The sequence below is a fragment of the Heteronotia binoei genome, chromosome 7 (assembly GCF_032191835.1).
Source record: "Heteronotia binoei isolate CCM8104 ecotype False Entrance Well chromosome 7, APGP_CSIRO_Hbin_v1, whole genome shotgun sequence".
Taxonomy (NCBI): domain Eukaryota; kingdom Metazoa; phylum Chordata; class Lepidosauria; order Squamata; family Gekkonidae; genus Heteronotia; species Heteronotia binoei.
Window position 1 is genome coordinate 38,329,798 of NC_083229.1, and position 22,156 is coordinate 38,351,953.

At 39.6% G+C, this 22,156-nt stretch overlaps 1 protein-coding gene across 2 annotated transcripts in view; it reads right to left on the bottom strand.

The window, feature by feature from the left end:
• The window catches only part of VPS13B (vacuolar protein sorting 13 homolog B), a 572,358-nt gene that overhangs the window by 157,056 nt on the left and 393,146 nt on the right, over positions 1–22,156 (bottom strand). For both annotated transcript variants that reach the window (XM_060243442.1, XM_060243444.1), the window contains exon 34: positions 5,596–6,298. In XM_060243442.1, coding sequence (XP_060099425.1) covers positions 5,596–6,298 — 703 coding nt within the window. The remainder of the gene's footprint in view (positions 1–5,595; positions 6,299–22,156) is intronic.

The following is a 22,156-nucleotide window of genomic DNA, read 5'->3' on the forward strand; positions in this document are numbered from 1 at the left end:
CATCTTTAAAAAGAGTTCTAGAGGAGACAGGGAAATTACAGGCTAGTCAGTCTGACATCAATGCTGGGAAAGTTGGTGAAAACTGTTATTAAAGAGAGAATTAGTAGGCACATTGATGAATAAAAGCTATCAAGGAAGACTTAACATGGGTTCTGTAAGGGAAAATCTTGTCTCACTAACCTGTTAGTGGACACGTAGACAAGGTGGACCGAATAGATGTTGTTTACCTTGACTTCTAGAAAGCTTTTGATAAAGTTCCTTATCAAAGGCTCCTAAGTAAGTTCAATAGTCATGGGGTAAAAGGACAAGTCCTTTCACAGATCAAAAATGGCTAATTAATAGGAAACAAAGAGTGAGTATAAATAGGCAATGGGGGTGGTATAAACAGTGGAGGGTGATAAACAATGGGTTAGCTCAGGGCTCAGTATTGGGTCCAATGTTTTTAACTTGTTCATTAACCATTTGGAGTTCAGAGTAAGCAGTGAAGTGGCTAAGTTTGTGTATGACACTAGATCGTTCAGCGTAGTGAGAGCCAAGGAGGATTGTGAGGCACTCCAAAGGGAGCTGCTGAGGCTGGGCAAGTGGGTGTCAATGCAGCAAATGAGGTTTAATGTGGCCAAGTGCAAACTAATGCACATTGGGGTCAAAAATCCTAACTATAAATACAAGTTGATGGGGTCTGAACTGGTAGAGATTGACCAAGCGAGAGATCTTGGAGTCATGGTATAAAACTTACTGAAAATGTTGAGGCAGTGTGCGACTGCAATAAAAAAGGCCAATGCTATGCTGGGGATTATTACGAAGGGAAATGAAAACAAATCAGCCAGTATCATAATGCCCCTGTATAAATCGATGGTGTGGCCTCATTTGGAGTACTGTGTACAATTCTGGTCACCACACCTCAAAAAAGAGCATTGAAAAAAGAACAAAAAAGGGCAACTAGGATGATTAAAGGGTTGGAACACTTTCCTTATGAAGAAAGGTTAAAGCACCTGGGGTTCTTTAGCTTGGAAAAAAAGATGACTGAGGGGTGACATGATAGAGGTTTACAAGATTATGCAAGAGGTAGAGAAGGTAGAGAAAGCAGTACTTTTCTCCCTTTCTCACAATACAAGAACTTGTAGGCACTTGCTGTTGGATTAGAATGGATAAAAGGAAGTACTTCTTCACCCAGAGAGTGATGTGGAATTCACTGCCACTGGAGGTGGCAGCGGCTAAATGCATAGACAGCTTCAAGAGGAGACTGGATAAACTTATGGAGCAGAGGTCCATCAGTGGCTATTAGCCACAGGGCATTGATGGAACTCTCTGTCTGGGGCAAGTAATGCTCTGTATTCTTGGTGCTTTGGGGGGGACAACAATGGGAGGGCTTCTAGTGTCCTGGGTCCACTGATGGACCTCCTGAGGGCACCTGGGTTTTTTGGTCACTTTGTGACAAAATTGTGTGAGTGTTGGACTGGATGGGCCATTGGCCTGATCCAACATGGCTTCTCTTATGTTCTTATATTTTCTTATGTTCTTAGTTATATTTCAACCTTTGTTTGCCAATAGCATATACCTTCTTAGCTAGGGCTGTCAACCTCCAGGTGGTGGCTGCATATCTCCCACTATTATAACATTTCCAGGCAACACATCAGTTCACCTGGAGAATATGGCTGCTTTGGAAGGTGGACTCTAATTGAAGTCCCTTCCCTCCTCAAACCCTGCCACCCCTGAAATCTCCCAGTAATTCCCAGAACTGGCAACCTTAATCTTAGTACCTCTTACCACCATTTCCCTCTGGATTCTGTTTTCATCCTTTTCACACAATAGCTCTAAAAATTTCCATGTACACAAAGGCTAAAGTGAAGTCAGAGTGAAATCAATCCTTAAATAAAATCAACATGCTTTATAGGAAGCTGACAATGTCATGTTCTCAGTAGCAATTAACCATGCTAAGAACTTCTTTTGGAATTCCGGTATGTTTGATTCACAAATAGGAACAGAAAGGAAAAAACTCTAAGCCTTTGAAGCCAGGCCATGAAAGCCTCTCTCTCTCTTCTGGGATTCTGTCACCTGGCCATCCTTCATATTGTCTCCACCTTAACAGTTTTCTCCATCACCTGACTGGCATGACTGGCACTTACAGTTTTAGATGTAGTTATGACTTGTGGGAGGCAATGTTATAATTGAAAAAAATGAAACGCAACACAGCTTTTAAAAAGAAATTAGCAGCAGAATAATAATCCCAAATAACCAATAAAGGTAGAAAAGCAGGGAAGTCAAGATGGAATTAATGCCTTTTTCAATGTAGCACCATCTAATAAATTACTAATACTCAAGCAGCAAGACTAGAAGAATGAACAGTGGAACATTTGCGAGGATGTTCCCATTCAATTGCAGTTACTCTACCCTGGGAAGGAGGGTGCAATGGAAGTTTGGTAAGTGAATTTTCCTTCTTAAACAAAGCATTGTTTGTTGATGGAGAAAACTATTAAGGTGGAGACAATATGAAGGGTGGCCAGGTGACAGAATCCCAGAAGAGAGCGCGCAGAAAAAAAAATCAAAGGTTTTATAATAATAATAATAATAATAATAATAATAATAATAATAATAATAATAATAATAATAATAATAAGAAGAAGAAGAAGAAGAAGAAGAAGAAGAAGTTTATTTTTGTATCCCACCCTCCCCCGCCAAAGGCAGGCTCAGAGCGGCTCACGGAGCATGGTGTATACCATGTTTACAGTTTTATGGGATGAACCTGGGAAATTAACAATTGAAAAGAACAGAGGTAGAGAACAGCAAATGGACTGAAGGAGAGAGAAAAGTGTCTGACTTAAAATGGAGGATTAATGGAGGATAGGTCCCCATCAATGGCTTCTAGCCACGGTAAGTAAAGAGAACCTCCATATTCAGTGGGAGTAAGCCTCTGAAACTCAGTGTTGGGAGGCAATACTGGGGAAGATATTAATCTCTGTGCATGGTTGGGTGGGCCTCCAAAGTTCCTCTCTTCGTGTGAAAGAGGATGTTGGACTCCATAGACCACTTATCTGATGCAGCAGGGCTTCTCTTATGTTTTTCTGTTTCAACAAAAAAGGGCACCAGCATGGAAATGGAATATTGAATTTAAAAAAAATATATCCATACTCATCTTTGAAAAATAGCTAACAACGCATAGCAAGAGAATGCTTCTTCTCAGGGATGCCACCAAGAGAAAAACTGAACAATTTATATTTGATTTGAGTAGGCCACTAAAAACTATAGTCTGCTTCCAGTTTTTTAAAAATGCAATTGTGAGTGCCTTCAAGCAACAATACTCCTTTAAAGCTGACAGAATTCTCTCCACTGTGCGCCCAACAACGTGTAATTTGGACCCTTGCCTATCCTGGCTGATTAAAGCGTGCCGGATGGAGCTTCGATATCCTATACGGGATATTGTAAATAGGTCCTTTCTGAGGGGCTTTTCCCAAGGCCCCTCAAAGAGGCAATAGTCCATCCCCTCTTGAAAAAACCGACATTAGACCCGGCCGAATTGGCACACTATCGGCTGGTCTTGATTTTACCCTTTTTGGGTAAAATCATTGAGAGGGCTGCAGCGCTGCAGTTACAGAGCTTTCTGGAGGATACTTCCGTCTTAGACCCATACCAATCTGGCTTTTGCCCAGGCCATGGAATGGAGACAGTGCTGGTTGCCCTGGTAGATGATCTTCAGCGGCATCTGGATCAAGGCGGGTCGGCAATGCTGATGTTGTTGGATCTGTTGGCGGCGTTCAACACGGTCGACCATCAGTTGCTGGTCCACCGCCTTGCTGATGCAGGGATTCAGGGGTTGGCCTTGCAATGGCTCTCCTCTTTTCTCCTTGGTCGGGGACAAAGGATGGTGATCGGGGGACAATCGTCCCAGAGACATCCGCTTAATTGTGGGGTGCCTCAAGGGGCAGTGCTCTCCCCGATGTTGTTTAATATCTATATGCGCCCCCTTGCCCAGATTGTCTGGAGATTTGGGCTGGGTTGCCATCAGTACGCTGATGACACCCAGCTCTATCTGCTGATGGATGGCCGGCCGGCCTCTGCCCCATAAAAACTAGTCCTGGCATTGCAAGCTGTGGCAGGGTGGCTCAGGCTGAGTCATCTGAAGCTGAATCTGATGAAGACAGAGGTCCTTTGTCTGAGTCGTTGCGGTCCGGGAAGCGAAATCCCTCTACCAGCTTTTGATGGGGCACCATTAATATCGGCACCCAAAGTCAGAAGCTTGGGGGTGCTACTGGAGCCCACATTGGCTATGGAGGCCCAGATAGCCACCACTGCGAAATCCACCTTTTCCCACCTTAGGCGGGCACATCAGTTGGTCCCCTTCCTGGAGCGCAGCGATTTATCAACTGTGATCCATGCAATGGTCACCTCGAGACTAGACTACTGCAATGCCCTCTACATGGGGCTGCCGGATTCGCTACAAGGTGCTGGTTATCACCTTTAAAGCCCTATATGGCCGAGGACCTGTCTACCTTAGGGACTGTCTCTCCCCACATGTTCCCCAGAGGGTACTTAGATCTGGATCGCAGAATTTACTGTCAATCCCCTGGCCGAGGGAGGCGAGATGGAAGGCTACCACAGAAACAGCCTTCTCAATTGCTGCCCCCCACTGGTGGAACCAACTCCCAGAAGATGTAAGGGCCTTGCGGGACCTTGTCCAGTTCCTCAAGGCCTGCAAAACAGCTCTATTTCGACTTGCCTTTAGTTGAACTACAGTATAAGTAGATGCCCAACATCGCTGAACATAACTGAATGTATGGTACCAACTCTAGCACCAAAAATTGTTTTAATTAATTTAAACTGTTTTAAATTGTTTAACTGGTAATTGATTGTTAATTTTAATTGTTTGCTCACTGTTTTATTGTTTGGTGTTCAATTGTTGTTAGCCGCCCTGAGCCTGTTTCGGCGGGGAGGGCGGGATATAAATGCGAAGAATAAATAACAGCTTTTAATTTATTTATTTATTTAAACATTTCTATCCCACCTTTCATCTTGGTTAAAGGTAGCTTGCAATATTAGATTAAGAACAAAGCAGTAGACAAATGCACCTTTAAGACCAACTAAGTTTTATTCAGAATGTAAGCTTTCGTATGCTCTAAGAATACGAAAGCTTACATTCTGAATAAAACTTAGTCTTAAAGGTACACTTGTCTACTGCTTTGTTCTATTGCTTCAGACCAACACGGCTGCCTACTGGGATCTAATATTAGATTAAAACATCCCCAGCAAAAAGAAGCATCAAATCCACCCCCCCCCCCCAAAAAAAACTATACAAAACAGAACACTCAAATTTAAAAAAGATTTTAAGTGCATTTGTTGGGTTGGGAGCGTGGTAAGGAGAGAAATCAACAAAAGGAAAATTCTACATGTTCATTATATTGAGATAGTGGTTTGTTTTTCTTTCTGAAATTTAGTGGTAAAGAGACTGTGCACACAAATGGAATATTCCCATGTTAATGAGAAAGTAAAGGTCAATTATTTGGTTTGGATAAATAATTGTCTATTTTTGGTCATCTTTGAGCAGCAGAATGATTGCTCTGCCCATCAGTATACTATTTCAAGGATGCTAAACAGACTTACCTGTACACTTGTAGTCCGATGTTACGCCTTTGAGGACAGCATCAAATACAGATACTTCTACTTTCTGTTTTCTGTGATGACAGCTTAAGATCAAAGAAGGTTGGGAGACAACAAGGTGCAAAAATGGCTCTAACTGCAGGTCACCAGTTCCCCTGCGACCAGGCTGCCGAACAATAGTTATACCCAGGGCTTGTCTTGCAGATGATCTTGTAGAAGCATGAAGGCTTTCCAGGGACAGAACACCTGCCTTTTTAGCAGAGGTTAAGGAACTATTACTGTTCAGGAGATCATCTGCTGTTACTGATGAAATGCCTGCTCCAATGGGCTTCTTGCAGTCATGATCCATGCCCATATCTGTTTCTGGATGCTTTAATGAACTTTTGCTTGTTTTTTCACCATCCTTCTGATCCTCTAGTGCTTTTGATTTAGCTAGTGTGGTACATGAATAAGTCATGAAGGAAATTCGGCTGGCTGTAATAAAAATGTCAAAAGGAATAAAGTTCAGGTTCTTCACAATAGAAGATTGCCGGGAAGGGCGGGCAATGCGGTGGTGGCTGGTGCCACTATGTTGTTCTATTTGAACTATTCGTATTTTAACACTGTCACTGCCAATACCGCTGTCCTGGGCGCCACTATAACGTGAAGATGTTTCAGCAACACCTCCATCAGAAGTATCCATTTTTTTCTGCTCCTGTTTGGTAACCTGCAAAGGGAAATTAAAATCTATTTAAAAAGGCATATCCCCAAGTTTTATATATGATTATTTATACAGAAGAGAGGTCAAAACAGAGAAATATATAAGTTCCTTTGTTAAGTTTTTAAAGCAGGAATCACTCATGGAAGCTCAGCAGGTGTCTGCTCTGCAGAAATGATGACTCACATTTAATTACATGCTAGAGAATGGTGTGACTGGAATTCCACATGGAGAGAATGTTTCCTATGTTCAAACTAATTTTTCTACTACAACTGCAGATGTTACAGTTTATTTAGGAAATAATAAAGCTGAAATTAGCACATATTCAGCTATCAGCCAATTAAAAAAGTGTATTGATCATCTGCAGTTTAACTGATTAATCAAATTTAAATAAATGTCCATTTATTTATGTCCTGTAATTTATGCAAACTACTGAAACCTTAATATAGATGCTTTTTAAAGATGTTTGACATAGCTTTCGGTTATTTTTTTTTAAAGCTGCCACTGTTTGAAGGAAAAAAACCCCATTTTTGATAATTTTTTCATTCAATACCTAATTTGATAAATACAGGAACTCTACAAACTCAAATGATACATAAATGTGTCCTTAACTACCAGCCATACTGATGAATATTTGCACACTGGTTAAAATTGATCCTTGCCACTACCAGTTAAATAAACCAAGAGCACAGCACCATACATATTTTGGCAATTTTAAATCCATTTGTTTAAATGGGTTTATGCACCTCATTTTGGGTTAATTTACAAGTTAAAGCAAATGATGCTTGTATCTTAAATGTATGATTATCTACAAAACTGACTGCTAGATAGGCTGGATTCTAGACAGTAATAGCTAATGACTTAACAGAAATTTAACTTCAAAGGACTTAAAGAGTATGTTTAGAAATGCACAGTAATTCTCCTGGATTTTTAAACATTGCCAAATAAAAATAAGCAGCACTACAAAGACGGGGATCCACACTCTATTTAAGTTAATGGTAAAACTCACATAGGCTTTAACTATTCTAGATTACATTTTCTATGGAATGGAAGGCTGTAATAGGTGTCTTAGTTGATTTGTGCGTCAACAAATTTTCTGCAATGAAGGGGAAACTTCCAAAATGGACATCTGGTAACATTACAGTCTTACCCAAGTAATTGTAAATGTTTACTGGAGAACATTTAGACATCACCAGTAAAATGTAAACATTTTTATTTTATTAAAATATTTATCCCCATACTCTCTGCACACAGGATCCCAAGGCAGCATCCAATCTTATTTAGTTAAACAATAAAACAGCAACAAAAATATGAAAAGAAAATATATTAATTTGATAGTATCTTATATCACCAGAGAAAAGTCTATGAATATATATATATATATATATATATTCATAGGGATCAAACAGTCCATAAAGACTGGGGGTTAAAAAAATAGCTGTGGGATGGGTGTCACAAAGCTGAGTCATCACAGTGAAGATCTCATTTCAAGGTCCTAAATTGTTGGTGGATGTGTATAGGTCACAACTTCTGAAGATTATCTAAAATTGTGGGCAGGTGCATATGGGAGTCCTTTAAATACTTTGTTACCAGGCCATTTAGGATTTTAAAAGAACAAGCACTTTGAATTATGCCCATAAACAGTTTAAATTATTAAGTTTGAAAGACAGTTTCTCCATGTTTTGTAACTATCAAAACAAATACTTAACACATGCTGTTGTGTTCTCAAGTTTGTGTGATAATGAGATAGCCCAATCCAGATCTTTGGGAGGAACAAAGTCTTGCTTGTGCTATTCATATAACTTGCCCTTTGGAAGTGGTCTTAGAAAGCAGATGGATGTACAACTTTTTTAGAAACTTTATTCCATAGACCTGAAACTTACAGCACAATCTTAAAATAGCATTACATTCTTCTAAGTAGGATTGCCAGATCCAATCGTCACACCAGCAGAAGAGGGAGGATGCTTTCAGGGAGTGGGGAAAAACGTTACAATGTGCCTATGAAAATCAAAAATGACAGAAGCATGTCAGGGACATTAAGGAGCAATGCTCTGGGTTTTGGACAAAACTCCATGGTAGATTTCGCTTCAAATCATAATGTTTTGCCACAAAACCAGAGTATCACCCCTGGTATCCCTGATGTGCCTACGTCATTTCTGGTTTTTGTAGGCACATCACAAGCGATTATTTCCAGGCTCCTATTGGAAAGAGGGAGTGATATGGGGAGGAAAGGAGTGCCTGAAACCAGGAGACTCCCGCCTGCACCAGGGGGTCTGGCAACACTGCTTCTAAATCCTCTGAGATTAATGGGTTTAGAAATATGTAACTCTGATTAAGACTGCATTGTTAAAGTTTTTTACTTTAAATAAATAGTTTTGATTATATTTAACCTAAACCTACCTTCTTGTAATTTAATGCCATTGCGTTTCAATTTACCTAGAGTGGAGAGAATGAACATCCATTCTGATAACCAATTAAAGGGCATAAAAAAGACGAACCATCTCATAATTCCCATAAATTAACTCTTTTTTTGTGTTGTCAGTTTTAGTTACAGACCATTCCTCTAATCTTCCCAGATAATACAGTTGTCTCCCCCCTCCAGCATGTGCACATGTACATGACTCCAGTGGTATGCAATAGCATAACTTGGGGAGGAGCTGTGGTTTACTGGTAGAGCATCTGCTAGGCATGCAGAAGATCCCAAATTCAATCCCCAGCATCTCCTCTTAAAAGGATCAGGTAGGAGGTGATGTGAAAGAACTCAGCTTGAGACCCTCAGCTTGAGACCATGCTGCTGCCTGTCTGAGTAGACAATACTGCCTTTAATGGACCAAGAGTCTGATTCAGTATAAGGCAGCTTCAAAAACAATGCCAGCCCCTCCTAACAGGGCAGGAGATACAGAAGGAACTATACACTTAAGTAAATGCTGCACATCAAGTATGTATTTTAAGAAAAATAGTCCTTATACCCTTGAAATGTGTCCATAATGTGGTACGTATGAGTCAAAGGGAACAATACTATATTTCTTTAGAAGAATAAATCTACTGAAGCATAGCCATTACTAAGGAACTCTGAAATAGAAACATTATAATGATGAGTTTTGTTTTTCTGGTTTTGACATTTTCCAGTTTGGATGTTTTACATATTTTTGAAACTACCACTAGACTGTGACAGTGAAAAGATTTAAATATGGTATGAATTTTGAAGCAGGCTGTGTAATAACCCAGTTCTCCAATCCACTGTCCTCTCCTTGCCCAAGAGAACTCAAAAGGTGGACAGGGATGGTTGCATATATGTGAGAGGGTTTGCCTGATTGTCCCCCTCCCTTCCTGCTGTAAAGAGTACTGCCACCACTCCAGCTCTGCCCTTTTTCTCACTATTCACAGGCACAAATAAGCATACATGGGCACTGCTTCACACACCTCTTCCTCCTGGCCAGCTAGGAATTTCTGGTCTATTTGTGGATAAGCAGCCAGGCTGCCTGGGTGAGATATTTTGAAAGTAGTCTGAGATATAATCTTTATGTACTAAATTAAAATATCAATTAATTAGAGCACAAAAACACCATATCAAAACACCATGTTGCATTACAGAAGCAAGAAAAGAAATAAAATGTGAGACTAAGTTGTATGGTCACTGCTTAGCATTCTCTTTCGTGGAATGGACACAATCCAGTTTGTTTCCATAAAGGAAAACTCATCTCCTCTCAGTCTGAAATATAAAAATTTTATTGGTTTGATGCCAGGGAAGAATGCTTTATCTGACATCACGGCCTCCCTGAGCAGCAGGGATTTTTTTTTGTAGAAAAAGTCCAGCAGAAACTCATTTGCATATTAAGCCACACACCCTGACACCAAGCCAGCTGGAACTGTTCCTGTGCATGCCGGCTTTTAAAAAAAAAAAAGCCCTGCTCAGTGCTAATGAAGGCATGCTGCATTACCTTACCATCACAGTACAAATAAATGATATGGAGGCTTAATTTAGTATAACTAACCTGTCATAGATTGGATATGCTTGTCAATTTGGCAACATCCGCCAGTGATAGAACAACATGGCTCCTTGTTTTGCTTTCATTGTTCAATTTATCCCTGACATTGCACAGACAAGATGGAAGTAATGCTTGGTGGAAAACCTAAGGCTTAAATGACATCATGCTTTCCACTTTCAGTGGGGTTTAGCTGACCCTTTCTGACTTGATTGAGAGCCTAGGGATTACACTGGACCCAGTATTACTACTGGAGAAGACAGTTAATGCAGCCACAGAAAAAAATGTTTTATCCAGCTTAGTTTAGTACACAAAACGGATGCCTACCTTGACTCATCCGATCAGGCTACCTGGATTTATGCCACAGTAGTATTGAGACTATGCTACTGTAATGTATTCTATGTTAAGTCTCCTCTCAAAATCCACTCAGATGCTCCAGATGGTGCAAATACAAGTTGATGGGGTGTGAACTGGCAGAGACTGACCAAGAGAGAGATCTTGGGGTCGTGGTAGATAACTCACTGAAAATGTCAAGACAGTGTGCGATTGCAATAAAAAAGGCCAATGTCATGCTGGGCATTATTAGGAAGGGAATTGAAAACAAATCAGCCAGTATCATAATGCCCCTGTATAAATCGATGGTGCGGTCTCATTTGAATACTGTGTGCAATTCTGGTCACTGCACCTCAAAAAGGATACTATAGCATTGGAAAAAGTGCAGAAAAGGGCAACTAGAATGATTACAGGTTTGGAACACTTTCCCTATGAAGAAAGGTTAAAACGCTTGGGGCTCTTTAGCTTGGAGAAATGTCGACTGCGGGGTGACATGATAGAGGTTTACAAGATTATGCATAGGATGGAGAAGGTAGAGAAAGAAGTACTTTTCTCCCTTTCTCACAATACAAGAACTCGTAGGCATTCAATGAAATTGCTGAGCAGTCGGGTTAGAACGGATAAAAGGAGGTACTTCTTCACCCAAAGGGTGATTAACATGTGGAATTCACTGCCACAGGAGGTGGTGGCGGCTACAAGCATAGCCAGCTTCAAGAGGGGGTTAGATAAAAATATGGAGCAGAGGTCCATCAGTGGCTATTAGCCACAGTGTGTATATATATATATATATATATGTGTGTGTGTGTGTGTGTGTGTGTGTATATATATATATATATAAATTTTTGGCCACTGTGTGATACAGAGTGTTGGACTGGATGGGCCATTGGCCTGATCCAACATGGCTTCTCTTATGTTCTTAACACTGCAGCTCTGTTAATGTTGGAAGCTAGGTGAAACATCCCTGACCTATATGGCCCAGGCTAGCCTGATCTCATCAGATCAGGCTAAGCAGGGTCAGCCCTGCTAGTAACTGGATGGGTGACCACCAAGTCCATAGCTGTTACACAAAGGCAGACAATGGCAAACCACCTCTGAACATCTCTTGCCTTGAAATAATACAATAAAAATATAAATGTTAAGTTATAACAATAAGACATTAAAAACTAGTATGCAAACAACGGAAGAGAGAGTTTGAGCTCTCTCAGATGGGGCAAATACTGTCTCCAGATACAGCTAGGCTGGGGCTCGGTCTTTTAAAGGGACAGAATGCTATAGCTTGGAAGCTACCAGCACTGGATCCCTCATCTCATGTTCTAAACTTAATGCAGGCAACATTTGCAGCAGATCTCAAATGTTATGGAAAGATACCATTCTCCTTTAGACCTGTTGGGAATGCTCTCCTGGAGTATATATATCATTGCATGTCATATAACTGGTTACCGAGTTAGGATTTGCAGCTATTAACTTTAAAAAGCAAGCTTGGTAATAAATCTGGGCATCAAATGAATATCCCTTTACACTAGTGAACAATTCCAAATGCAAGAACTCTAAAAAAATGTCTCTTGCTTTGTTATGGAAGAAATGGGCCAATACTTTAAAAATGTCAAAAACACCAATATCAGCTTCCTGATAGCAAATGTAATGGTAACGTTTATCATTGAACTGCATTTATATCAGTTCACTTACTCTTTACATAACCCATTTAAAATGAACAATAAAAGTTTTCTTTAATTAGCTACTGGTGTGCATTAACATGATCATGATTAAACCATAAAAACCAACTGTACATTACTCAGGTCCCCTATCACATGTGTTTTATATTATTTTAGTTGAAAATGTACTTTGAGTCCCTTTTAAAAGTTCGACCTTCTGCTTTCAGAGAATTAAATGCATATTACTGCAGTGGAGAAGATAATGTTTCAGACCTCCAGGCATATATTAAACACATTGGCAGCACATTAGACAAAATGCTTTACTTATTAGATACTTCCTATTCTAAACAGTGTCATCAAAGGCTAAAAACAAAATCCATATAAAAGCTGCACAATGCTTCCACACAGAACCTGTGCCAAAATCCCTGTACTTTCCAACTAATGAGGAAAGGATGTGCACTCTTAACATATGAATGTAAGATTTTCCAAGCATTTACTTTAGGAAACAGCACTATTGATTCCATATGGCTTATGTTAAATGAAACTGTATTGGTAAAATAACCTTTAAGATATCTGGCATGATAACCATAATTAAACAGTATTCAAAGGAATAAAACAAAAGGGAATTTGGTTTCACAATGGCTAATTAAAAGAAAATGAAAAAACACAGCATGTCAGCTATCAAGATAAATTGGTATTTTTTTAAAAAAGAAAACTACTTAAAATACTGTTAAAATATACTTTTTAGATAAAATCAAAATGTACTGGAAAAATATTTGTGGCTTAAAAACTGATAGTTTGGCGAAGAAAAGTAGTACAGGACTCTGAAATTTTTTATGTTAAGAGAATACTTTTAAAGCTTTGAACATAACCAGATGGGTCTTAAATCAGAGGAATTTCTACAGTTTCTCTGTCTGTAGGAATTGTGTTGGGGGAAAAAAGTTTTCAGTCGCTAAAAAATGTCAAGCTGTTAGTTTACTTATTAAATCGCTTCAATGCATTTTCTCCGTCTTTTCACATCGCAGTAACCACCACTGAGAAGGTGATGAAAGCTATGCTGGTAGCTGGGGGACTGTGGCAAATTCTTCCCTGTCATGTGTTGAGATAAGTGACTTTATAGCTTAACCTCTCAAATTCAAAAGCATTTAGGGAAGATAAAGAGATAAGAGCTATAGAGTGTGTCCACCCTTGTGAATACACAATGTTGCTGGGTATTCTAGACCATCAATGTAAATGTGCTCAGGTGCCTTTTATTACTAGAACCACGCTATGGCATGAATCAACCTGTTTGCTTAGGCAGCTATATGATCCCAATCATTTAAAGAACCGTCATTTAGATAGGCTTTGGGAGGGGGGGTGGGTTGCTAGAGAGATTTTATTTCGAAGACTAAACCAAAACAGGGAAACAGACCCAAGCCAAGATAGCAAATTAATTGTAAGCCAAGCTGGATTCTTAAACTACTTCACAAGCACATGTTGTAATTTTTTAAAAAATAATACAATTATATTTCATTTAATTACCATGAATTTACAAACAAGAGGCAGAGTAAAAAAATCTGTTTTGTGAAAAGCAGAGCAGTGAAGCCAAGAGCATGCAAACTGGACATGCAGTTTTTATAACAATTCTTCTGCTAGTTCTCTGATGAAAAGCACTTGAACATAAACCATAGCAAGCAACAAATCCAAAGCATACTGCTATACAAAGAATATTTATAAACTTGCAGTGTTCAGCAGTACCCAGTTACATTGGAGGAGTCATCATAAATTAATGTTTTTCAGTTAATGCTTCTCTTCCATCAAGAAACATGGTGGACTATTGCTCCTTCAGTGAGATATGCATGGGACTGATGTAACCATTATATTCCATTCAAGCACTAGCCATTTCAACAAGTTATAATTAACTGGACCAACAGAAATAGATTATTTATTATTTATTCAGAAAATTTATATTCTGTGTCTCCAGAAATCTGTTTAAGATTGCTAACCTCCAAGTAGAGGCTGGAGATCTCTTGGAATTACAACTGATCCCTAGACTATGCAGATCAGTTCCCATGGAAGTACTTCACCCAAAGGGTGATTAACATGTGAAATTCACTGCCACAGGAGGTGGCGGCTACAAGCATAGACCGTTACAAGAGGGGATTGGATAAGCATATGGAGCAGAGGTCCATCAGTGGCTACTAACCACAGCGTATTGCTGGAACTCTGTCCGGGAAAGTGATGCTCTGTATCCTTGGTGCTGGGGGGGGGGGGTACAGTGGGAGGGCTTCTAGCCCCACTGGTGGACCTCCTGATGGCACTTGGGTGTTTTTGGCCACTGTGTGACACAGAGTGTTGGACAGGATGAGCCATTACCCTGATCCAACGTGGCTTCTCTTATGTTCTTCTCTTATGTTCTTATGGCCGCTTCAACAGATGGATTCTATGACATTACAGCCCACTGAGATCCCTCCCTTCTCCAAACCTAGGGCTGCCAAGCTCCTGGGCCAGGCAGGGGTTCTCCCGCTTGGCAGGTTCCCAACGCACAGGCTTGCATTGGGCCAGTGTGGGGGATCCTCCCCTGATGTCACCGGCATGATGACGTCTCTCACAAGTGTCATTGAGCCAGCAACATTGTGCGCCGGCTGCTCTAGGAGCTTCCGGGAAAAATCTATGGTTTTCCCGGATGCTCTACCTATTTGGGAGGAAAATATGAGTTTCCCTCCCAAACTGCTAGAGCATCCGGGAAAACCATAGAGTTTCCCCAAAAAGTGGCCAGTATGCGGCATTGCCATCATGATGACATCACTTGCGATTGACATCTGCATGCAAAAACTATCCTGTGCCAGAGGCCGCAGGGGACTTGGAAACCCTATCCAAACCCCATCTTCCCCAAGCTCCACCCCTGAATTTCCTAACAAGAAGTTGGAACCCTAGACTTGTGGGACGCAGTTTTCAACTAAAATGAGTCAGGATAAGGCTGAGAGATAATTAATCAAGACTACCAAGTAAATTTTTACAGATCAGTGAAAATCTGTATTTAGGTCTCCCACCTCTAACATTCAATCCCTAACTTGCTCTCCTCTTCACTTCTCTCTTCTCTTCTGCTCCAGCATCCTTCCTGGGGAACCACTGTTGCCAATCTCTAGATGAAGGCTGGAGATCATGCAGAATTCCAACTGCTTTCAGATGGCAGAAATCAGCTCCCCTTGAGGGGGAGTGAATGCTTTCACTTGGGTGGGTGAGAAGACAGCAAGAGTGGAGGGGGACACTCATCCAGAGCCTCCTTCTAAAGCCCATTTTTTCTTCACAATGGGGGCCTTACTCCTAGTATTTTATAATTTTCTGACTGGTAACAGCAGCCTGATATCAAAGACAGTGCTTTGCACATGATTAGTGAACTCAGCTCATTACTCCCAGAGAGGAGGCTGGCTTAGATCAGATTTCATTGAACATAAATATCCAAACACTGGGTATTTTCCTTGTCTTCAGCAAAAACTGGGGTCCACAGGAGGCTGGGTAAGGGTTAAAAACTCCATCTAGTTACTGCAATGAACTCTACACATATGGTGTGTAATCTGCTACAACTCAAGTAGCATGTACTTAGCTAATTCAACTTTATTGATGTTTATTTAAATATTGCTGTGCTGTATTGTTACGGTAGCAAGTCAGCCGGTGGTTGTTGCTTGACCTGGCTCCAATTAGTCCTCCCTCAAACACCAAAACAGCTCTTTCCCCTGCCGTTTAATGGCAGAAACCAAGACTTGAAGGCTGATAATAGTTTTGTTGTTGCCTAACAAAGACATTTGTTTCTTAAAGCTGTAGGCACCACTTATATCATTTTGGGTGATTTTAAACCCCTGGTTTTGTTTTCTTTAAAGTTTTAGATTATTCTGCAAACCTCAGGGTTCTCTCAGGTTTGTAAAAAGATATAGCTTGTCTGTTCATGGACCCAGTCTCTGGATTTAAGTATCCACAGATTGGGCCATGCTGAGAATTAGTTATATTGATTTTTCTCAGCATATATTTCCCAATTTGAGGGCTAAGCCCTACAACACTTTAGAATATATTTATTTCTCCTCATTTTATATCTCTGTATTTTCATAAAACTAAAAACAATTTACTGTCTCCCTCTGCCTCCTTCTATAATTCTGCCCAATGTAACATTTGGAGTTTGTTGTATAAACAAAGACTTACAGATCCCTCAACCTGGGACTGGGAGGTGCATACGTGAAGGTCACATCTGTGAAATCCCCTCACTACCTTGGTAACAGCCAGCCTGCCAAGAGCACCTCAAAAACAAAACAGCTCTTGCCTTCTGCCAGCTCTTGTTAACAAAACAACCCAAAGGTTATAGGGATCAAATTACTAAGATATAATTCAAAATTTAAAAAGAATACATTCAATACAAGGATTAAAGGCACAAGACCCAATAAATATAGTTCCAACAAAGGAGTCCTGACGAATAAATATAGTTCCAACACAGGAGACCTGACATACAGGAGGTTGACTTGAATGTTCCTGCTTCGATCACTCTTTCAGCATAGGGTGCTCCACTGATAACAAAAAAGCCTTCAATGTTCAGAATTAATTTACAGCACTATTTTCACTACATTCCGCAGCAGCCAAAAAACTTCCAATAAATAATAGGGACTCAAACCAGTCTCTAATGCAATTTCCAAACCAGCACTACAAGCAGAAAGGCTCATGTTATCAATGGAGCACCCTATGCTGGAAGAGTGAGTGAAGCAGGAACATTCAAGTTGACCTCCTGTACATCAGGACTTCTTTGCTGGAACTATATTTATTCGTCAGGACTCCTTTGTTGAAACTATATTTATTGGGTCTTGTGCCTTTAGGCCTTGTATTGAATGTATTCTTTTTGAATTATATCTTAGTAATTTGGTCACTATAACCTTTTGGTTATTTGCATACAAGCTCTTGTTAACAGTCAGCAACTCCCTGCTCTCATTTCCAAGTCTATGCAATACCCCTGTCTACTTCCGTCCCCCAGAGACAAGATATTCCCTCTTTTTCTTTCTCTGTCTGACTGAGCCACCCTAGTAATGCGTTTCCTTCTTTTCTAAGGTTCTTTCCCCACACTGTCACAATACAATACTTTGGCTGTTTGTTCAGTCCTGACAGAAGGACTGGGAGCCCTCTTAAATTAAAATGGCACTTGAAGCATTTTTATATTCTGAATGAATAAAATGTTTTAACATAGAAGGGAAAGGTCAGGTGAGATCACAGGTTGAAAGTTCTGAGGTAACTCAATATAGATAATTCTGAGGTGAAACCAGTACACGAACAAAGGTTAGTTCTTATATTTTGGGCTAATGAGAGTCTCTTAAGCCATCCACAGTTATTTCAAATCTTTAGGTTGAGAGGCTTTTATTTCAGTGTTTTCCAAACACTCCAGCACACTTTCTTTGAGTGTCTTCTGACTCTTGGTTTCCAGGAGGTTCATACACTCTTTCAAGTACCCAAACCTCTTAACTTGAAACACTAGTACCGTTGAGTTTCTAACCACACCAGACGAGGGATCTCTGCACTCTTCAGAGCTAACTGCCTGTTTACTGGGTAGAAAAATTCCTTCTCTCTAGAAGATCTGTCCTTTTTCCTTGGCTCAAATAGGAGTCTCAGCTTAACTACCCACTCATCCTTGCCAATCTTTCCCAGTTCTCTAGACTGTGTTAAACTACTCTCAGTTAGGGCTGAATTATGAATGAAATCTCTTCCTCAGCATTCAGCTCTAAAGTCTCTCTTAGTTCAGCTGATGTTAACCAATCAGATCTCTTGGAACAGCGTCACTCAAGACTTTCTGGCTTTGTGAAGAATTAAACCTCTAAGTCCTTTAGCGGTTTATACAGCACTTCTAAACTTTTAAAAGTGCAGTCTGTCACAACAGAATTCTCTCCACAACTGCATATGCTTGCTTAAAAACCCAGCAACGTGTCATGTTCTTTTCACACATTCATAAGGGAAAACCACAACATCAGTGATCCCTTAGCTATCTTCAGGGCTGGAATTGTAGCAGGAGATTCTTTGCATATTAGGCCAAACCTCCCTGATGTAGCAAATCCTCCAAGAGCTTACAAAAAAAGCCTTGTAAGCTCTTGGAGGATTGGCTACATCAGGGCTGTGTGGATTATTCAAAGGAGCTCCTGCTAGAATTCCACCCCTGTCTATCTTAATTGTCTTTGTTCTATCCACTATGTGCTCCATTGATAACATGATTACAAAAAAACACTTCAGTGTTCAGAATTAATTTACAGCACTATTTTCACTGTGTTCCGCAACAGTCAAAAAACTTCCAATAAATAAAAGGGACTCAAACCAGTCTCTAATGCAGAAGGACCCTATCCACAGTTATTCCACTAACACAGTGGACTTTTGCAAAGCTCAATGGAGGGAAAGCAAACAGGACTGCATCTTCACATGAACTCTACCCAAGTCTCGCTGCTGTCTTATCTTTGGAGATAAACAGTTGTTTTATCTGTGTCTTGGTCATCACATGATAAATCACTTCTTGGCACCCTTGTCCCCAACTTGATAATAGCTTTTCCTAGAACATTCCAATAAAGCAATTAGGCATGCATGAGCTTAAAAAACAAACACGTCTTGCCCACTTAGCCTCCTCCTGCAAAACTATATTTCTGTCTATGGAATAATCAACTTGAACCGTATGGCTGCAATAAGGTTTGAAATGGCAATGTCCACACAAACAGTATGGCAGAAACACACTGCCAATACAAACACCAGAAGACAGTACTGCAACTATACATCTCCTCCTTACATGCAGCAACCACCTGCTGTGCAGATGTTCCTGCCAACTGTCACCATAAATCCACCAAGACACACTTCCACCTCTGCTTGAAAGAGGTGTGCAAGCACACCCTTCATAGGAACTCCATGTCCCTTGGAAAGTAGTTACATCTAAGGCTGCCCTACCAATCGGTTTTTATAGTCTAATTATTTTCCTCAACAGTCTGAAAACAGAGAACACACTGTAAAAAGCAGCATGCTTTTAAAAAAGCTGTTGACCACTGAAGAAGCTTGATATAGTAAAGTAGAAAGCTTGATATAGTAAAGTAGAAGGGGAGGGGAAAACCTACTAGCATATCTGGTGAAATAGATTGGTGGCACCAGATCAACAGAAGTTGTGATGTGCTAATGTACTGTAGTGGCCCAATATGATTTTCAGTGTACGAATCAAAGACCTGATTTCTCTATAATCATAAATGTTTTATGGACCATTTATCCTGTTACTGTTTACTGTGTAAAAAAGTCTCTGCTTGAAGTGAAATCTGAGCACAGTTCACTTGTATGCCTCTATTTGCATTACAAATGCATTCAAAAGTGCACTATTTTATTTATTTATTTTTTATTTACATTAAACTTTTATCCCGCCCTCTCCACAAGCGGACTCAGGGCAGCTTACAACATTCATTTACACAATTTAAAACAATAAGTCAGTAAAATCTATAAAACATTATTACAATTAAAATTTAAAAACTATTTCACAGTGCTGTACCATTACTATGTTGGCGGTTCTGTTTTTCAGATGGTTGGTCACAGGAAACTCTAGCTGATTCCAGTGGCAACTCTCTCTCAGTTTACGCATTGAAGGCCTGTCGAAACAATTTGGTCTTACAGGGCCTGCGGAATGTAGGAAGGTCCTGGAGGGTCCTTATGGCCTCCGGGAGAGCGTTCCATAACTCTGGTGCTGCCACTGAGAAGGCCCTGGCTCGTGTCAAATGCAACCTGGCCTCCTTTGGTCCAGGGGTGGACAGCAGATTTTTTGTCCCTAAACGCAGTGCTCTCTGGGGAATATATGGGGAAAGGCGGTCCTGCAGATAAACAGGTCCCTGACCATAAAAGGCTTTAAAGGTCAATACCAACACCTTGAAATGGACTCAGAACACAATAGGTTGCCAGTGCAGCTCTTTCAGCATTGGCTGAATGTGCTCCCATCAAGAGAGCCTCATTAACAGCCGTGCTGCAGCGTTCTGCACTAACTGCAGTTTCCGAGTCAGCGTCAAGGGTAGCCCCATGTAGAGAGCATTACAGTGATCTATTCCTGAGGTGACCATAGCATGGATCACCATTGCTAAGTTATTGTGCTCCAGAAAAGGAGCCAACTGCCGCACCCGCCGGAGATGAAAAAAGGCGGATCTAATAGTGGCTGCTACCTGGGCCTCCATTGAAAGGGAGGACTCAAGGAGCACGCCCAAGCTCTTTCGTGTTAAAACAATTTTATTGGTAACATATGGTAATAAATCTATTTCTTACATCTTTACAATAATTTCTTTTATTTATCCCATATATTACTTTCTACCCACCCCTCCCCCTGTTACTTGATCCCTGCCAGTGTTATTTACTTAAAATGCTAATATTTAAAGGTACCCTTAAATAATAATAAAAAAGTTTATATTCTTCTTCTTTTTAAAACTTAATAATTATCAAAAATTATCCAATGTTTTTTTTTATTTTCCACTCTTTTTCTACATATCTTTCTAAACTTTTTCCACTCCGTCTTAAAAACTTCTAAATCATAGTCTCTTAATATTTTTGTTAATTTGTCTATTTCACTCCATGTCATAACTTTTATAATCCAATCCTATTTCTCTGGTATTTTTTCTTGCTTCCACAACTGCACATATAATGTCCTAGCAGCTGAAAGCAAGTACCAAATTACAGTTCTATCTTCTTTTGGAAATTTTTCAATTTGTAATCCCAACAGAAAAGTCTCTGCAACTTTCTTAAATTCATATCCCAAGATCTTAGAAATTTCTTGCTGAATCATCTGCCAATACTTTTTTGCTCTTTCACAAGTCCACCACATATGGTAGAAAGAAGCTTCATGCTTTTTACATTTCCAACATCTGTCTGGCATCTTATTGTTCATCTTTGCCAATTTCTTAGGAGTCATATACCATCGATACATCATTTTAAAACATTTCTCTTTAATACTATGACACGTTGAAAGCTTCATAGAATTCTTCCACAAGTATTCCCAAGTTTCCATCTATATTTCTTTATTTACTTTAATTGCCCATTTAATCATTTGAGATTTCACTACTTCATCTTCCGTAGACCATTTTAAAAGTAATTTATATATTTTTGAAATTAATTTTTCATTATCTCCAAGCAGAACTTTTTCCATTTCTGTTTGTTCTTTTCTTATTCCTTCAGTTTTGATATCATTATCCACCAAACTCTCTATTTGTTGCATTTGGAACCATTCATATTTATTATTCAACTCTTCAGCAGTTTTCAATTCTATTTTGCCACTTTGTATTTTTAATAATTGATTATATGACAACCACTTTTCTTCACCTATCTCAGCCATTATTTTTATTACTTCAACTGGCACTATCCATAACGGTCTTCTATCATCTCCATATTTCTTATATTTCATCTATGTATTTAGCAAATTATTTCTTATATAACGGTGAGAGAAAAAAACGTCCATCTTCTTTTTTCCATAATACAAATACGCGTGCCAGCCAAATTTATTTCCGTGACCTTCCAGCACTAAGAGTTTTTTGTTTAACAGCATTATCCATTCTTTTATCCACACTAAACAAACTGCTTCCTGATATAATTTTAAATTCAGTAGTTGAAATCCACCTCTCTCTTTTGCATCTGTCAAAATTTTAATTTTAATCCTTGGTTTCTTCCCAGCCCACACAAATTCTGAAATTTTTCTTCGCCATTTATCAAATTGTTTACTATCTTTCACAATGGGAATAGTTTGAAACAAATACATTATTCTTGGTAGAATATTCATTTTAATTGCAGATATTCTATCCAGCAATGACAAATTAAGTTTATTCCATTTTAGCATATCTTCATCCATTTTACGCCATAGCCTCTCATAATTATTTTTAAACAGATCAATATTTTTCATTGTT